At 40.0% G+C, this 17,838-nt stretch overlaps 1 protein-coding gene across 3 annotated transcripts in view; it reads left to right on the top strand.

Annotated features, from left to right (window-relative positions):
* PDGFRA (platelet derived growth factor receptor alpha) overlaps window positions 1-6,517 on the top strand; it is a 48,443-nt gene extending 41,926 nt beyond the window's left edge. For all 3 annotated transcript variants that reach the window (XM_007539721.3, XM_060188048.1, XM_060188049.1), the window contains exons 21-23: window positions 50-155; window positions 1,656-1,897; window positions 3,458-6,517. In XM_007539721.3, the coding sequence (XP_007539783.2) occupies window positions 50-155; window positions 1,656-1,897; window positions 3,458-3,605 (496 nt within the window). In that variant the 3' untranslated portion in view covers window positions 3,606-6,517. The remainder of the gene's footprint in view (window positions 1-49; window positions 156-1,655; window positions 1,898-3,457) is intronic.
* Window positions 6,518-17,838: the final 11,321 nt, after the last annotated feature.

Here is a 17,838-nt window from a genome sequence, read left to right as displayed (position 1 = left end):
GGTACCCCAATACTCCTGTGTGTGCCCACTGAATCCTCTGCTTCACCAGGTACGAAATCATGGTGAAGTGCTGGAACAGTGAGCCGGAGAAAAGGCCCTCTTTTAACCACCTGAGTGAGATTGTGGAGAATCTGCTACCTGGACAATATAAGAAGGTGGGTCTGGGTCTCTTCAGTTGGTGGGGAAGGAATAGACAAAGTAAGAAGACAATAACAGCTGGTAGTTTTTACTGCAGGGAGTGGCATTGTCTTTAAGGAATATTTGAAAAAGGAGGAAAGAAATTGTGTGAGCCAGTGACCTGGTGGCAGTGCTTCCTGGGCCTAGTAGTGACCCTAAATGAAACCCTCTCTTCCCTCATGGCTGGCTACCTTTTGCATCTTAAGTGTGTAACACCTGTAAGCACTTTCCTCACCAGATGTTTGCGTATCCGAAGCTACTATATACTTAGAAGTTGCAGGGCATCCACAGTCATTAAATAGCTCATTTGAGTGCACTTTAATCCACGCAAAGTTGGCCTTTACCAGATGACTGGAAGGAACAACCTCAGCTGTTATCTGTGGCTCCAGCTGGCTTTTTGTGGAATAGGAAGCATTGTTCAAAGGAACAAATGTAATTTCATGGAACCAAGTAGGATATGCTAATGAATGAAATGACTTTCTGCTGAGATGCAGAGAAGGAAACCCAGACACATATAAGTTGAATATATATATATACAACTTCCTAGATTCAGGTCACCATGTAAACTTTTCATACCTTCTCATCCTACTTCTCAAGGAGGACCAGCCTCAGGAGGTTACACACTGAACTGGAATTTAAATACTGTCGTCTGTTGGTGATCTTGCTGCCCATTACAGATTTTATATGTGAGGCACTGAGAAAGCAGCAGATTAACCAGAGGCCTATCACAGACTCTCTGGGTGGTGAAGATGTGTTGTTGAGAAGAGATTGGAACTATTGTTGAAAATGGGGTGGTCTTACACCAAAGGTCCCTACATTCTGAGTTAGGTTTCTCCAACCTTCAGGGATCTGGGAGTCATTAGGTATGGTGTTCTCTGTGGAAATTCTTCTTACCTCTTATTGGGACCCACTCTAATCTTGCAGAGATATGCTATGGAGGATAGAAAAGTCCTGAAAAGGGACAGCATGTGTATGAGGGCACAGGTGAAGTTTCTAAATCAAGATGGGGTGTTTGGTATCCATCCTAAGACCTACCTGTAGGAGATGGCCACTGGGGACCCATCTTCCATCTCTCTTTTCCAGGTCACCCTCCCTCCCTTGTTTCCCCTAGATTTATTTATTCATTTATGAGAGAGAGATAGACAGAGAAAGAGACAGAGAGAGAGAGACAGAGAGAGAGAGGAGAAAGAGGAGGAGTAGAGAGAACCAGAGTATCACTCAGGCATGTGATGCCATGGATTGAACTCTGGACCTCATGGTTGAGAGTACAATGCTTTATCCACTGCATGTCCTCTTAAACTACTGGGACCCTTTCTTCACATCCCATATCTCTGGGGGAAGTTGACATCTGATGCTCCTCCACTTGTCTGAACCCCACATCTATGAGGTAGCTGGGAAGCACAGCTAAATAACAGTAATTTCTGAGATCTGTATGTCCTTGTGAAGTTTATCTTAACACCTGAAATGAATGTTTATAGAGTTATGAAAAGATCCACCTGGACTTCCTAAAGAGCGACCATCCGGCTGTGGCACGCATGCGTGTGGACACTGACAACGCCTACATTGGTGTCACCTACAAAAATGAGGAAGACAAACTGAAGAACTGGGAGGGTGGCCTGGATGAGCAGAGGCTGAGCGCAGACAGTGGCTACATCATCCCTCTGCCTGACATCGATCCAATTCCTGAGGAGGAAGACCTGGGCAAGAGGAACAGACACAGGTAGCTATGCGTGTGACCTTGTTTCTTACTTCTCTGCCCCAGCACACCAGGAGGAGAGGAACCATGGTGATAATTATGAGGCCTTCTCTCAGGGTGGTGAATCTGTTCTAGTGGATTGGATTGTAGAAACCCCAAGAGAACAGTGTTGAAAAGTTTCCAGATCATCTGGGGCAAGTCTGGATAGGGAGCGGTGTGTCTTCCTGGTGGGCAGTCTTTGCCCTTAGTTCTCAGATAACTTGATCAAGTGGACACAGCTCCTAGGATTACTGACCTATTATCTTCTCTTGCTTTTTTCATAGTTAGTCATTTAACTGAGCAGAAAAATTGAGAGAGACTGAGTTGAGCTCTTTGAAGTGGTGTCAGCTGCAAGTTGGAATCACCTGAGGGTGATTTTGAAACTTGCTTTGCAAGTTTAACCCAGACCCACAGGGGTGGACCTCAGCTGCTTCCTGCCTGATTTGTTCTTTCTTTCTTTTTTAACTTTGTATTATGGAAAACTTCTAAAACACACCATGACATATAAACTGAACTGTCAGGTGTCCATCTCCCACACTGTGATGTTAATGAACTCATGGTCAGTCTACACACACAGTCTTATCTACTCCCCTCCCTTGGAGTTATTTTGAGTCAGAGTCTATATAATCTATCCCTGTGCATTCTAGGATTCAGCTCTCAATGACTAGGGCTCTGTTTAAAAAAACAAAAGACAAAACAAACAAAAAATCTTGTTATTAAAGAAAAAAATCTACAATGCATTCATTAGCTTACCCCAAATTTTCTAAGAAATCACTATCAGGTTTCAGAAACCCTCTCAAATCTCCTATAGATATTATTTATTTTTAAATATTTTTATTTATTTACTATTAAATAGAGACAGAGAGAATTTGAGAGGGGAAGGAGTGAGAGGGAAGGACATAGAGAGACACTTGCAGCACTGCTTCACCACTTGTGAGGCTTTCTCTCCTGCAGGTGGGGACCAGGGTTTTGAACCTGGGTTCGTGCACACTGTAATGTGAGCACTTAACCAGGTGTGCCACCACCTGGCCCCTGATAATATTTTACATTTGGTTTGCTCTATGTGAAACCTGGCTACTCCCTGCATGGGGTTGATAAGTTTCTGTGTCCTGTCTTGTGGTCCTTTTGCAGATTGTGAGAGGAGGAACCAGCACCTTTGGCTGTGGTGCACTTCACCTTCAGAATTCTGCTGGTTCAGCATCTTGTGGTGTGTTTTGTTGTGTGCCTCAGCCTCTTATATTTATTGTGACTTGGTACCCTAGCAGCTTGCTCTAACTCAGGGTATATATTTTGGCAAGCATGCTTCAAGGATGGTATTGTACATTTCCATGGGTGCAATGTACTGTACACTCATCTCTGTTTTTGTGACATTGGCAGCAGTTGAATATTATTACTTAAGCCCATTAAGCTCCTATGAAGGTAGTGGTAGCCTGAGTTTGAATGATGAGGGGTCTTTCAGGAAGAGCCACTTGCTTTTGAGGTCCTTCTTAGAGACACCACCATGGTCTGTGAGCTGTAATGTTTCCCATTCCCTCCCTCCTACAGCTCTCAGACCTCTGAAGAGAGTGCCATAGAGACAGGCTCCAGCAGTTCTACCTTTGTCAAGAGAGAGGATGAAACCATTGAGGACATCGACATGATGGATGACATTGGTATAGACTCCTCGGACCTGGTAGAGGACAGCTTCCTGTGACTGTAGATTTAGGAGGCACCTTCCATGGATGCCTTCAAGAAAACCACTTTATTGCAATGCAAAGTTTGAGAGGAAGATTTGGATGATGTGGAAGAGGAATTTCCCAGCCAAGGGCCTCCGGGAGCTTTCTCAATATGGATGAGTGGACTGTTCTGAAGTGAACTTTTCCAGCATTGCTTCTTGCAGTGCGTCAGTAGCATCTCAGTGGTGTGTGAAGTTTGGAGTAGTTGGCCAAGGAAATAATAGGCCATGGAAGATGAACTTTGTGTTTCAAGGGCATTGATGAGATTCCAACACATACAATTTTTACAGCAATAAAACTGCAGCATTGTAATTATGTAAATAACTCTAACCACAGATGTGTTTAGATTTGTATTAACTATCTTCTCTGGACTTCTGAAGAGACCACTCAACCCATCCATGTACTTCCCGCTTGAAAATTGGTATCAGCTGCTGTTGAACTTTCTTATGAAGTACATTCAAAACCACTTTTGAACCTTAAAAGGTACTATAGCATTTTACCTTTTTATTTTCTAGTGTTAAAAAAAAGATAAAAGAATAATTCACTAATCTTGTTTGGTAGATTTGGGTCATTTAGAAACCCAGCAACTCATTTTCATATTATAATTTACATTTCTAATAATACTACTGTTATCAGTAATGCTAAATGTGTAATATCTAACACATTTTCCCCTGCAGAGAAAGCACAATTAAAAAAAGCCCTTACCAAGTAGGTGCCAAGTTTGACGTTTTTTGACACTTATATTAAATAACATATGTTTCTCTATAAAATATGGTAATAGTTTTAGTGGATTAACTTTAGTTGAACATAGAGAACAAAGTAAAAGTAGTGCTTCCAGGAAGTCAGACTTTTTCTGTGTACTGAATAGGGACCCTAACATGCTATGCTGAAAACAACTGCCCCCAGATGTCAAAGGATTTAAAATTAAATTCCTAAGTCCCAAGTGTTCTCAACAGAAACACATAAGCCCATGCCTGACGTGATTTCTCATGTATTATCCAATGAAAAAGCAACCATTAGCAAAAAGATTGGATTTTCAGAGGTTTATTCATGCCTGGTGATAATATTGGTGAGTGTATATTTAATTCTACAAACTCTGGAAGCATTGGAAGGATACCTTGAACATAGGCCCCCTACTTTTATATATTACTCCAAAGAGAAATAATTTGAAGCTCAGAGACTGTAAAGTCACCACTTAGTGAAGGATGTATGTACTTTAGTCTGGAACCTTGATTCCCAAATGTAACTGACAACCAGACTCTAAGCACCCATCATGGAGTCTGAGTTATTGAGTCTGTGGGAGGAGGAGCAGGAATCTACATTTTTATAAACTTCTTAGCTGTTCTGATAAAGTATGGGAAATATCTTAAGTTACAGGAAGTTGCCATGGGAAACAAAATAATTTGCAATTTGGAATTGAGCTAGAAGTTTATAAGAAGCCTACTATTTAAATCCTTGGCTTCAGGTCAGTGGCATTTGATGCCATATATGTAACAATTGCCACTCTTAGTTTAACTTTACAGTCAGAGCTGAGGCTGAGAAAATGAAACCTTGGCTTGGCAGTTTTTCCAAAAACAAAGATACTGCTTCTCATTGGATAGGGAAACTGAATTTGCCTCCTCTCCATCCTCCTTCCCCAAAAAGGGAATGAATAAAATGATGCAATCCAAGGTATTATTTGTATAACTGGTTTGATATTTTGGTGAAAACAAGTTTTGCTGGTATTTGGGGGTTTGTTAGAAGGACACACTGTGAAGGACACACATCTAAACTGTCAAATTAGTTGGTGTGGGTTCATTGACATTCATTGCAATGTTGTTTAATTGTTGACATCATATGAATGAAACATGGGCTGTGATTATGGCAATCACTCACTGTATGTGCTCCTAGCAGGTGATGTTTTGGAAGATGAGGAAGCAATAACAAAGTACTTGACTACCTACTGGTGTAATCTCAGTGCAAGCTCCAACTTTCTTACCCACTTTTTTTTTTTTTTTTTCCCATAGCAAGTGTGAAGACTGAGCCAGATTGGCCAATTAAACAAGAAAACCTGACTCGGTTCTGTAGAGCCAATTAGACTTGAGATACATTTGTGTTTCTAGAATCACAGCTCAAGCATTCTGTTTATTCATCCCTCTCTCCTGTACAGCCTCCTTTTTTTTTTTTTTTGTTGGTGCTTTGCAACTTGATGTTACTTTGTATCTTGTGTGACATCATGAGAATAGATGAAAATTCTCAGACCAGCAGGATCCAGTCCTAACAAATGTTCCCACCATGTGTATGTGATTGGATATTTTTAATAGTGTTTTCAGTGTATCACAGATGTGTTTGCTTTTTCCTCCTGCAAAATTCCCAGATGAAAATTGGCCAGTCCTTCCTTGCTTTCAGTTTTTATGAAGACAATCAAAGCTGGCCTGAGAAATAAAATTTATGACTTTCTAAATGATGAGTGTTGTCCTTAAAATGTACAATCTGTACAAAATGGTCCTGTTTTTGTGAAGAGGGACATAAGATGAAATGATGTTATACATCAATATGTATATATGTATTTCTATATAGACTTGGAGAATACTGCCAAAACATTATGACAAGCTGTATCACTGCCTTTGTTTATATTTTTAACTGTGATATTCCCCACAGGCACATTAACTGTTGCACTTTTGAATGTCCAAAATTTATATTTTAGAAATAATAAAGAGAAAAATGCATTAAGTGTTCCCAAAATGGTGGTGTGGTGAATGTGTGAGAAGAACTAAGTGGATAGGAAGGATCTACCAATACAAAATGTATTACATATGCCCCTGTTCATGTTTTTGTTTTTAAATGTGTAAATGAAGATATCTATATTTTAATAAATGATACATATATATATATATATAATTTAAAGTTAGGCTAAAGTTTCAGTCTTTTTTTTTAAATTTATTTTTTATTTAAGAAAGGATAAATTAACAAAACCATAGCGTAGGAGGGGTACAATTCCACACAATTCCCACCACCCAATCTCCATATCCCATCCCCTCCCCTGATAGCTTTTCCATTCTCTATCCCTCTGGGAGCATGGACCCAGGGTCGTTGTGGGTTGCAGAAGGTGGAAGGTCTGGCTTCTGTAATTGCTTCCCCGCTGAACATGGACGTTGACTGGTTGGTCCATACTCCGAGCCTGTCTCTCTGTTTCCTTAGTAGGGTGGGTCTCTGGGGAAGCAGGGATCCAGGAGACATTGGTGGGGTCTTCAATCCAGGGAAGCCTGGCCAGCATCCTGATGGCATCTGGAACCTGGTGACTGAAAAGAGAGTTAACATACAAAGCCAAACAAATTGTTGAGCAATCATGGACCCAAATGTTGGAATAGTGGAGAGGAAGTGTTAGGGGGGTACTCACTGCAAACTCTAGTGTACTTCTGCTTTCAGGTATATATTTTGCACTTGTTTATGTATACATGTGAACATATGCTCTCTCTCACAGAACCTGGTCCATATCTAGGTTTTGGGACTTTGTTAGAAAGTGATCCACCTGGGATGGAATTAGAAAATGCTATGAAAGGAAAGGTATCACCCGAGTAATGAAGCTGAAGGGTTGTCATTCCACACCTGAAGTCTCTGGACACAGTCTGAGCTGGAGCATGTTGAGGTGGCAATTGTTGTGTTGATTAAGTTGCGATTGGCTGATGCAATATTATTTTATATGGATTGGGAGAGGCATGTGGGAAAGTGGGCCCTATCCTAAGGTTCCAGGTCTGAGAGAAATATAGGCTCTATAGTGGAGATGTGAGGTTCCTGCTGTCTTAGGGTTCAAAAAGACAATGGATAGTTAATGTTATCATCACATTATTTGGTAATTGGGTTAACTTTGAAAAGTCCTTTTGTTAGGGTTTGTTGTATAGTACCCAGTATCTTGTAAATAGCTGTGCCACTGGTTGCCTCTGATCTACTTGGTCTAGGCTTTTGAGAGTCTGTATGTCAAATACACAGCCTAGATATTAAGAAGACTCAGTCTGTGTTTTAAAAACTTCGAGACATACAATTAATTTTCCCCCTCTCATATTAACTAGTGATTTATATGACTACACTTTACTAGGAGTGTACATAAACACTATTCCCACCACCAAAAGACTGTGTCCCATCCCACCCACCCACTCCCACCCCCCACCCCCCACCGGCCCAGGAAGCTGCATGTCTACCCCTCACCACAGGGTTTTTACTTTGGTGCCCTACTTTCAATTTAGTCAGGTCCTGCTTTTAGTTTCCCTTTCAGATCTTCTTTCTCAACTTTTGTTGATGAGTGGGATCATTCCATACTCATCTTTATCTTTCTGACTTAGCTCACTTAACATAATTCCTTCTAGCTCTGTCCAAGATGGGTCAGAGAAGGTGGGCTCATTGTTCTTGATAGCTGCATAGTATTCCATTGTGTATACATACCACAGCTTTCTCAGCCACTCATCTGTTGTTGGGCACAGTTTCAGTCTTTCTGTTTTTACTTCGATCCTATAAACTGAAAGCAATCTGGCTCAATTCACGTTCTTTCTTTCTTTTTTTTTTTTTTGCTTCCAGGGTTATCGCTGGGGCTCAGTGCCTGCACCATGAATCCACTGCTCCTGTTGGCCATTTTTTCCCCCCTTTTGTTGCCCTTGTTGTTGTAACCTTGTTGTGGTTATTATTGTTGATGTCGTTTGTTGTTGGATAGGACAGAGAAATGGAGGAGGGGAAGACAGAGAGGGGGAGAGAAATATAGACACCTGCAGACCTGCTTCACCGCCTGTGAAGTGACTCCCTTGCAGGTGGGGAGCCAGAGACTCAAATTGGGATCCTTCTGCCAGTCCTTGTGCTTTGCGCCATGTGCGCTTAACCTGCTGCGCTACCGCCCAACTCCCATATTTTGATTTTAATGGCTATGTGCTTCATAAAATACAGCTCATGAAAACGATCTAGAATGTCTGAATCTATTACAAATAGACAGTTTTCCCTGGAGTAACAGGACATTAGATTTACTTCATTATCTCTGACTTCAAGTACATATAAAGATTAAATCCAACAACATTGCCACAGCAAAATTAATACATGTTGTCTGTAATAGATATGTTTTCATCCACATGATTAAAATATATGTGAAACATATATATGTGACCTTAATAGCAAATCATACCATTTTGTTCTACCTGGCTACATAAACAGTATGCATGTCCTCCAAGATGTGTTCAGACTTGGGTGATGTTTCTTTTTATCACTCACAACTTAGTCTTCTTATAAAGCTATGGAGACATCAAGGACACATGGTTTCACGTGGCAGGGGGAGCAGCTTTGCTCCTTGTTTCTGGTTTATAGACTAATTGAAATTTTAAAAAGATTTGCCACATTATCCTGGCAGATGGTATTTTGCTTTATCATTATTCATGGGTATTAATGATTTCCCTCTGGAGCATGTGTATCCTGTCTATTTGGAATTTCAATATCTTTCATGCTGACTACTCCACATAGAATTGGAACTAGCATTTTTTCTATGTGATATTTGAGCAGTAGATTGTTTGATTGGTCAAGGTTTGAGACTTGATCAGGGATTAAGTGGCTCTTTTGAAATGGTGAAAACCTTTTTCTTCTTCATCCCAAGTATTCCATTATAATTCTTTTTCCTTCTTTCTTTTTCCAGCTTATTGTCTCACAGGATTGTATGCAATATCTGGCATGTACAAAGACGTTTCCAGAGTGGATGCATTTTTCATTAGACTGAAGTTATTAGACATCCCTTCTTTCTCCCTAGAAAGATTGGGGCTTGGTTTCCTAAATGGAGAATATTCATTAGACTGTGATGCAGTGATCTGATCACAGAAAGTTATTTGTTGAAATGAACTCCTCCAACAAATATTTACTAGAGAACAACTTCTTTGTTTAGTTGGTCACTGGAATGCTGAAGCCAAAATAAGGCAGCCGGCATAGTTAGTTCCAACCAGCTAATTAATTGCCTGAGGGGAACATTATGTGACAGAGCTGAGCAGCATAGAGCAGAGAGCTATGATAGGCAGAGGTCATTATCCTAACTTAGTAGTAGCAAAAAGCCAAAGGAATAGAATGGAGAGTATGGCCTACTGAAGCCTTTTGACAGCACTAAGGCTTTTCTCTAACTAGAAGACATAGTGTTGGAGCATTTGAGAATGGGGAGCTAGACTGGGAGAGCAAGGTCTGTGACCTTCCTTCCTAAAGTCCTTGGCTCTTTGATTCCAGATGCTAACACAGCCACCTTCACATCCATCTTCTATAAACTTTTTATCTCCACCTAATTTTTTTCAATTTAAAAATGATCATTTTAAAATGTGTTATTTATTATTTATTGGACAGAAACAGAAAAACTGAGAGGGAAGGGTGAGATAGAGAGGGGGAAAAAAGTGATACACCTGCAACATTACTTCACCACTCAAGAAACTTTCCCTCTATGAGTGAGGACAAGGGGCTTGAACCCAGATCCTTGAGCATTGTGACAAGTGCACTAAACCAGGTGTGCTACCTCTGGGCCCCCTAAAATTTATTTTAATGAGTCAGAGAAATTCAAGAGCATTGCTCAACTTTGGTTTATGGTGGTGCTGAGAACTGAGTCTGAGGCATGAAAGCCTGGCCTGCTTCCACTGCATGATCTCTCTAGCCCTCTCTAATTTCTTGATGGCATTGAAGTTGACAATGTTTATAGCCCAGGGATTCAGAAATTTATACACCAAGTTATTTTGCTACATCATGGAAAATAGCGACTACTTTTCTTGAGCAGAGAGCAAATTTGTTTGAAGGAAATATAGTAAAGACCATGGTTGGCCAGGTTTGTTTGCAGTTCATCAAAAAGACTAGCATTTCTGGCCTGGAAGAAAAAAAATCACCAGGTTGGGCACATGCTTGGCCATGTATATGGCTTAGGCTCAAGTCGCAGGTTTAAGACAGTTTTCCCTGGTGTAACAGGACATTAGATTTGCTTCATTATCTCTGATTCCAAGTGCTTATGAAGATTAAATTCAACCACGTTGTCACAGCAAAATTAATACATGCTGTTTGTAATAAATGTTTGTAACAACTTTTTCATCCGCACAATTAAAATATATGTGGAACATATATGTGTGACCTTAATAGCAAATCGTAGCATTTTGCCCCACTTGGTTACATAAATAGTACACATGTCCTGCAGGATAATGGTTGCCCACTACATGGGAATGCCTCAGTACTGCCAGAACTCTGCTGCTATAGTGTATCTCCCTTATTCTCTCTGCCTCTCTTTCTCTCTTCTCTCCCTCTCTCTCTGCCTTCCTTCCTTTGTCTCTGTAACTGAATGAGAAAGCACCCTCAGAGTTGTGAAATCACACCTGCACCAGGTTCTGACTTGTTAAAAGTAAATAAATACAAGATTGGAATTTCCCAAGTCTAGGGTTTTATAGTTGCAACATAAATGCAGCATCCACAGAGGTCACTTTACATAGGACTGGAAACACAAAATTAAAATGTTCGTCCTGTTTACTATAATATGAGCAGTAGGAAAGCCTTTGATTTTGACCTAAGAGTCCTGTGAAACTATGGAAGCTAATCTGTTACCATGAAAAACAGGAAACAAACAAAACAAACAAACAAAAAAACTACTTTTTGAGCTTTGTGAGAACTATGGTGGTTACAGGAGGGATACAGAACTGTGGTGAAAGGTGTGGTGTTTTAAACATACCATATATGGATGTAGAATAGTATCCTTGAAATCCTATCAGTTTAAAAACATTGTTAACTCACCAATTTAAAAAAGAAAGAAAGAAAAGAAAAACAAAATAAGATAGCCACCCCCCCACCCCCCACTCTTCACACACTTCTTGAAGCTCATTTAACATAGGAACATTCTAAGCCAAAGACAGTAAGGACCCAGGCACTGACTTTCCTTTATAAAATACCCAGTAGCTGTTAATTTACAAGTAGAACATTTCTTTGAGGGGCAGGGTTGGGTCAGTCATCCCCATGAATCAATGGTGATGATGGGACTAAAATTTCATTTGATTCGTGCAGCTATCCTTCTGGCTGCTACCACTACAAATGAGAATAGTATTAGTTTACTATAGTGAAAAAAAAGTCACTTGTGAAATACTTAGATATGGATTAAAAAAAGAATAAAAAAATTGTAAGTGGAAGTTCAGCAGGGGTTCGTTAATAATTCTTAGATGTGGTCACAGAGTCATTAACTTTTCAGAAGTACACAGAGTCTGCAGAGAGTACCCCCCCAAACACTTCATTTGCACTATTCCAGCCTTTAGGTCCATGATTGTTCAACAATTTGTTTGGCTTTATATGTTAACTCTCTTTTCAGCCACCAGGTTCCAGATGCCAGCATGATGCCGACCAGACTTCCCTGGACTGACGACCCCACCAATGTGTCCTGGAGCCCTGCTTCTTCAGAGACCCACCCTACTAGGGAAAGAGAGAGACAGGCTGGGAGTATGGATGGACCAGTCAACGCCCATGTTCAGTGGGGAAGCAATTACAGAAGCCAAACCTTCCACCTTCTGCAACCCACAATGACCCTGGGTCTATGCTCCCAGAGAGATAGAGAATGGGAAAGCTATCAGGGGAGGGGATGGGATATGGAGATCAGGTGGTGGGAGTTGTGTGGAGTTGTACCCCTCCTATCCTATGGTTTTGTTAATGTCTCTTTTCTTAAATAAATAAAAAAAGAAGAAGTGCAAAAAAACCCCACTTTTCAGGGAGCCATTACCTTAGGAGCTCCATCTCATGCACTTCAGCAGATGTGAGACCTTTCTCTCTGCAGACTTCTTCTACTTCTACTTCTTCTTCTTCTTCTTCTTCTTCTTCTTCTTCTTCTTCTTCTTCTTCTTCTTCTTCTTCTTCTTCTTCTTCTTCTTCTTCTTCTTCTTCTTCTTCCTCCTCCTCCTCCTCCTCCTCCTCCTCCTCCTCCTCCTCCTCCTCTTCTTCTTCTTTTTCTTCTTCTTCTTCTTCTTCTTCTTCTTCTTCTTCTTCTTCTTCTTCTTCTTCTTCTTCTTCTTCTTCTTCTTCTTCTTCTTTTTCATACAACCCAAATAAAATTTATTTCATAGCAAATATTTCCAGTAAGACTGTGGAGACACATGAGCCAATAAAGTTGTGGAGATGCCTTGATTTCAAAGTCTTATGGTCACATTTTCAACAGTGAAAAGACACGGGTGAAATTAATCTTCATGGCATAATTTTTTACCTCATCAAATCTAAAATACTAATAATTCAACATCCTCAAATATAAAATATAGGTAAGAGGTTTTACACTTGCTGTTTAAAAATATTAAAAAATAATTTTGGAGACCAAAAGAAATTGAAAGGGAGAGGGAGATAGGGAGGATGAGAGAAAAGAGACACCTATAGACCTGATTCACTGCTCAAGAAACTTTCGCCCTGTTGGTGGGGACTGGGGGCTTGAACCCAGATCCTTTCACATGGTAATGTGTGCACTCAAATGGGTGTGCCACTTAATTATGAAATTAAGATTCATTAATTTCATGAAGATTAATTTCATAATATCAGCCCTGCCCTATTTTTAATACTGATATTGGCTCCATTGCCTGCCCTATCCTTATTGCCCCTGACCTCCCAGAGTTCTCTTTCTCTCTCTTGCCTTTCTGCTCTTTTCTCTCTTGCCTGATAATCCACTCCCAAGTCGTAACTTTCTTATTTACTGCATAGTTTATCAGTGTTCTCCCTTTTAGTCTCCATATCCTCTGTTAGAATGTAATCTACATGATGATAAGTTTTTTTTTTTTAATTATCTGTTTTCTCCCTCTCACTGATAATATCTCTGTGTCTAGAACGGTGCCTGGTCCAGAGTCTGTATTTCTTGCACAGTTAAATGAATCAATCATCCACAAGGGAGTTTCAGGACTTATAGTTGAGAATAGAAAACTCAAGTCTCTAGCACCTTGAAGGCCAAACTCAAGCTACTGCACGTGTGCATCAATCCAAAATGTCTACTATATCATGACAGTGGGCCCTCGCTATCGAACAGACCATGGCCGGTGCGCCGCTATGTTCCACCACTGGGGAGCCAGAGACGACCCAAACTGCCCCTGTGGCTACAGACAGACTATGACCCACATAGTCAACGACTGCCACCTCTCCAGATTCAAAGGAGCTCTTGAAACTTTACATCAGGCTCAACCTGATGCTGTTGACTGGCTACGGAAGAAGGGCAAATGCTAGAAGAAGAAGTGTGCTTCTCTAAAGAGAAGGAAAAAAAAGGCTGGGGGGTGCAGAAATCATCATAGTAAATTTATGGGAGTTTATTTATTTATTTTTGTTATTGCCACTAGGCTTATTGCTGGGACTTGGTGGCTGCACTACAACTTCATCTCTCTCAGCAGCCATTTTTTAAATTTATGTTTCATTAGGACAGAAATTGAGTGGGGAGAGAGGGAAGTAGAGAAGGAAAGAGACACCTGCAGACCTGCTTTTCTGCTTGTGAAGCTTCCCTCCACTTCCGGTGAGGATTAGAGGCTTGATCCCTAGGCCTCTACCTTTGGTAGTGTGTGCATTCAACTGCGCAGCTACCAGGAGTTATTTTTTAAGCAGGGACACATCTATAAAGTGTTGAAAGTCTCTATATGCTGCTTCTCTTGAATTCACAAAATCACTCTGTTGAATGCACTCATTTGCCATAGTACTGTCCCTTTCAGACTTTTGAGAATAGTTACATTTCATATTTTTAAAATGAAATTCAAAGTTCTCTTGGCAATCCGTTGAAGCCTGGAAAGAGGCAGAGACACAGACATTTCTGATCCTGATCACTTCACTATTGGAACTTAGTACGTGGGTGGTCTTCACTGGTAGTTATTTTTATTTTATTTTATTTTATTTTTTAAGGACTACACATGTGTATTTGCAGAACTTCAGACACATTTCTCAGCAACATTGACTTCTACCTCATGAAGATGGAGAATTTGTTCCACTTCTGGTATGAATAAGTGAACATTGTTTAGGCTCAATTCCTCTTCAAATTCAGGACTCTGGTTAGGTTTTGATGGGGGCTACTTGGCAAAGAACCCAGTCCATCCATAGAGGCGTGCTTCAGCGTGGAGCACAGCACACAATAGCCCACATTATGATGATACTACAGCTGAGGGCTAGCCACTCGATGGAGCTCCTCATGTGAATGATGTGAGAATGGGAAGTCTTTATTCTGTGGTTGTACTGTAGGGTGGGAATCGGGGGCCACTTAGAGTCAGGACTCCCAAGTGTCTCCTTGAATCGTGCACCCAAGGCCTCTTGTTAGCTTCATCCAACTGTGGTTCTGTTCTAATATGTCATTCTGAATCAAGTGGCAATATGCTCTAGGAAATCTAGAATTTTCTCATGCTGAGTTCCTGTAAGTAGTGTTGTCATCTTGATTCTGCTACTATGGTCTTGGATAAGCTTTACTTTAGTAGCATCTTGGAACTGTGGAGGACTCTGGAAACTTATTTCTTGGCACTATAGCAATACCATGTTGCTGCTGGAAATGGCCAAATTTCTTCTATTTTCCTTCCCACCCGCTACCACAGATTGTTGTCTTTTCTCTCCATCAAACAAAAAGTCATTTTAAAAACAAGTATACTTCAGAATTTGATGGCAAAAATTTATAACTATCAATAGGATTTAAATACAATTTACTGGTCAGATTATATATAGGTGGACTTCTGAAAAAGTCTAACTAAATGATAAGTCTAGCCATTTTTATACACTAGGAGGAATCCATTTTTTTACTTTTTGAAATGCAAAATTATGTGTATGATGTTCTATTTGAAATCAACCAAATTCAGTTCCATTGATTTCTCCTCATGTTTTATGGCCAGATCAAATTAATTTATCTGGGTTATGATAGGAGAATGCTGCTAAGAGAATGCTCTGTGAATATAATTTGTTGATTATAATTGACAGGGAAGAAAGAGAGAGAGAGAGAGAGGAGAGAGAGAGAGATATATATATGATAGTTCATCTAGGGGGTGGGGTGCCTGCTTTGCTACACTAGAGACCTGAATTTCAGCCTGGCCCCCACTGCACTGAGGGACACATTAGTACTACAATATTGTTCCCTCTCTCTTGCTTGCTGTCTTTGTCTCACTCTTTCTATCTGAAAAAGTTGACCTGGAGTGGTGAAGACTCAACGACGACCAAAAGAAAGAAATAGAGAAAGAGGGAGAGAGAGGAAGAAAGGAAGAAAGAAAGAAAGAATGGAAGAAAGAGAGAACTTTCATAACTTGAACTTTGCTCATTTCCCTACCTATCCTATCCTTCAAAAAAGGACATTATTTCCATTTATTTTCCTGAACCATAATCATAGGATTGGTATATGTCAGGATCTTACCAAATACTGGAAGAATAAAGAAAAAACACATGGAAAAGATTGATAGAAACTTAACAAATTGGTTCTCTTCAAGAACTCTTAAAAGAGTTTCACTGGTGTGTAGGGAATGGACCCATTGCTAGTTTTATTTTGGTTACTATTACCACTTTTCTCCTGGGGTTTATATAAGTCTTGTGCCTAGGAAAGATATGCCAGAGATCAAACTCAAGGCCTTGTGCTTGAGAGTTTAACACTGGAGCCACAGCACCACCTCTGGGGCCATGTTGTTAACTTCTTATTTTTGAAGTCTTTTGCAGCTAAAAACTAAGATCTGGAATATCTGGAATAGAGCACTGGGCTGCAAAGTGTTTCAAGTACCACAAGGGGTTGCTAGAGAGTAACAGGAGCTCTAAAGGTATTTCTTTAACATTTTCTTTTTCTTTTTTTCTTTTTAAATATTTATTTGTTCCCTTTTGTTGCCCTTGTTTTATTGTTGTAGTTATTATTGTTGTCATCATTGTTGGGTAGGACAGAGAGAAATGGAGAGAGGAGGGGAAGACAGAGAGGGGGAGAGAAAGATAGATACCTGCAGACCTGCTTCACCGCTTATGAAGTGACTCCCCTGCCAGGAATCCTTACATCAGTCTTCGTGCTTTGTGCCACATGCACTTAAGCTGCTGTGCTACCGCCTGACTCCCAACATTTTCCTTTTTGTGATATCCTTATATTCTTAATCTCGTTATGAAGTAATATGTTTTCTTTTATTTGGGGCTACATTTATTTAGCAGATATGATTTTTTCCTGTGGTTTACCTAATTTTGTCTGCTGATAATACTTTTCTTTACACTAATTATTTAAAATGCCTCTTTTATGGTCTACTGTTTGAAAGAATTCCTGATATGCTTTCCTATCCTTTGACCTCTTGAATGAAACCCAAATTAAAGTGGTTTTTAGAGAAAAAGCATAAGGTGGGCCATGTGTCCATCAGGGAAGCAGCTAGCAGAGGAAGCTTCATTGTCACTTGCTGCAGGATGCCTCTTGTGGATGAATACATTGCAAAAAGTGCTACTGTTTTCAGGCTGAGTTGGTCTGATGACCAAAGACTGCGTCAGGCTGGGCCACTTCTCGACACTTTCTCTCTTGATTAGATAACTGGAAAACAATAACTGGTACACTTAAAGGAACCATGAAAAGATGTGTGTGTGTGTGTGTGTGTGTTTGAGTGTATATATATAATTCTTTTCTAGATTATATATAAAATGAGTGCAACCCATATAGCTGAGATGCTTGTGCTTTTTTAAAGTATCTGGAATATTCTAAGCTTGCCTTGCAAGTATTCAATTATAGTTGTTAGATCTTAATCACATTGAGCACTATTCTTGTATTTCTTTTCAGTACACAGACTTAACATTCCCCTGTGATTCAAAGATGCTCAGTTGCTAATAGACTCTCAAGAGGAGGTATTTGAGATGAACTACTTCAACTGCTGCACTACCAGTTCAAGACTTTGCAAGAAATGTGGAAAATTTCCTGGGTGATATATAAGAAATCATTAAAAAAAAAGATTTATTTCTTTACTACATGAGAGAGACCATATACTGCTAGATCATATGTGGTACAGGATCAAACCTATGGCCTGAAACATGCATACTCAACTAACTCAGCTGAAATCAATATCAATTATTGTGGGAATTGTCTATCATTTAGATTATACTTGATAGCATAAATCACTAATCTCATTATTTGTGTAGCATATTGGTTTATTTATTTATTTCACATCCAGAGGTGCACATGTTAACCTGAGTTTCTATAGTAGCTCCATAGTCAGTAGGTCCTTATTCCCCCACCCCCCACCCCCCATCTCCAATCTAACTTTCAGTCTGTTCCCTACCCATGGCTTCCCT

This window comes from Erinaceus europaeus, chromosome 3, assembly GCF_950295315.1.
Source record: "Erinaceus europaeus chromosome 3, mEriEur2.1, whole genome shotgun sequence".
NCBI lineage: Eukaryota > Metazoa > Chordata > Mammalia > Eulipotyphla > Erinaceidae > Erinaceus > Erinaceus europaeus.
The sequence above is the reverse complement of the archived record's forward strand: the minus strand, read 5'-3'. Positions and strand labels throughout refer to the sequence as shown.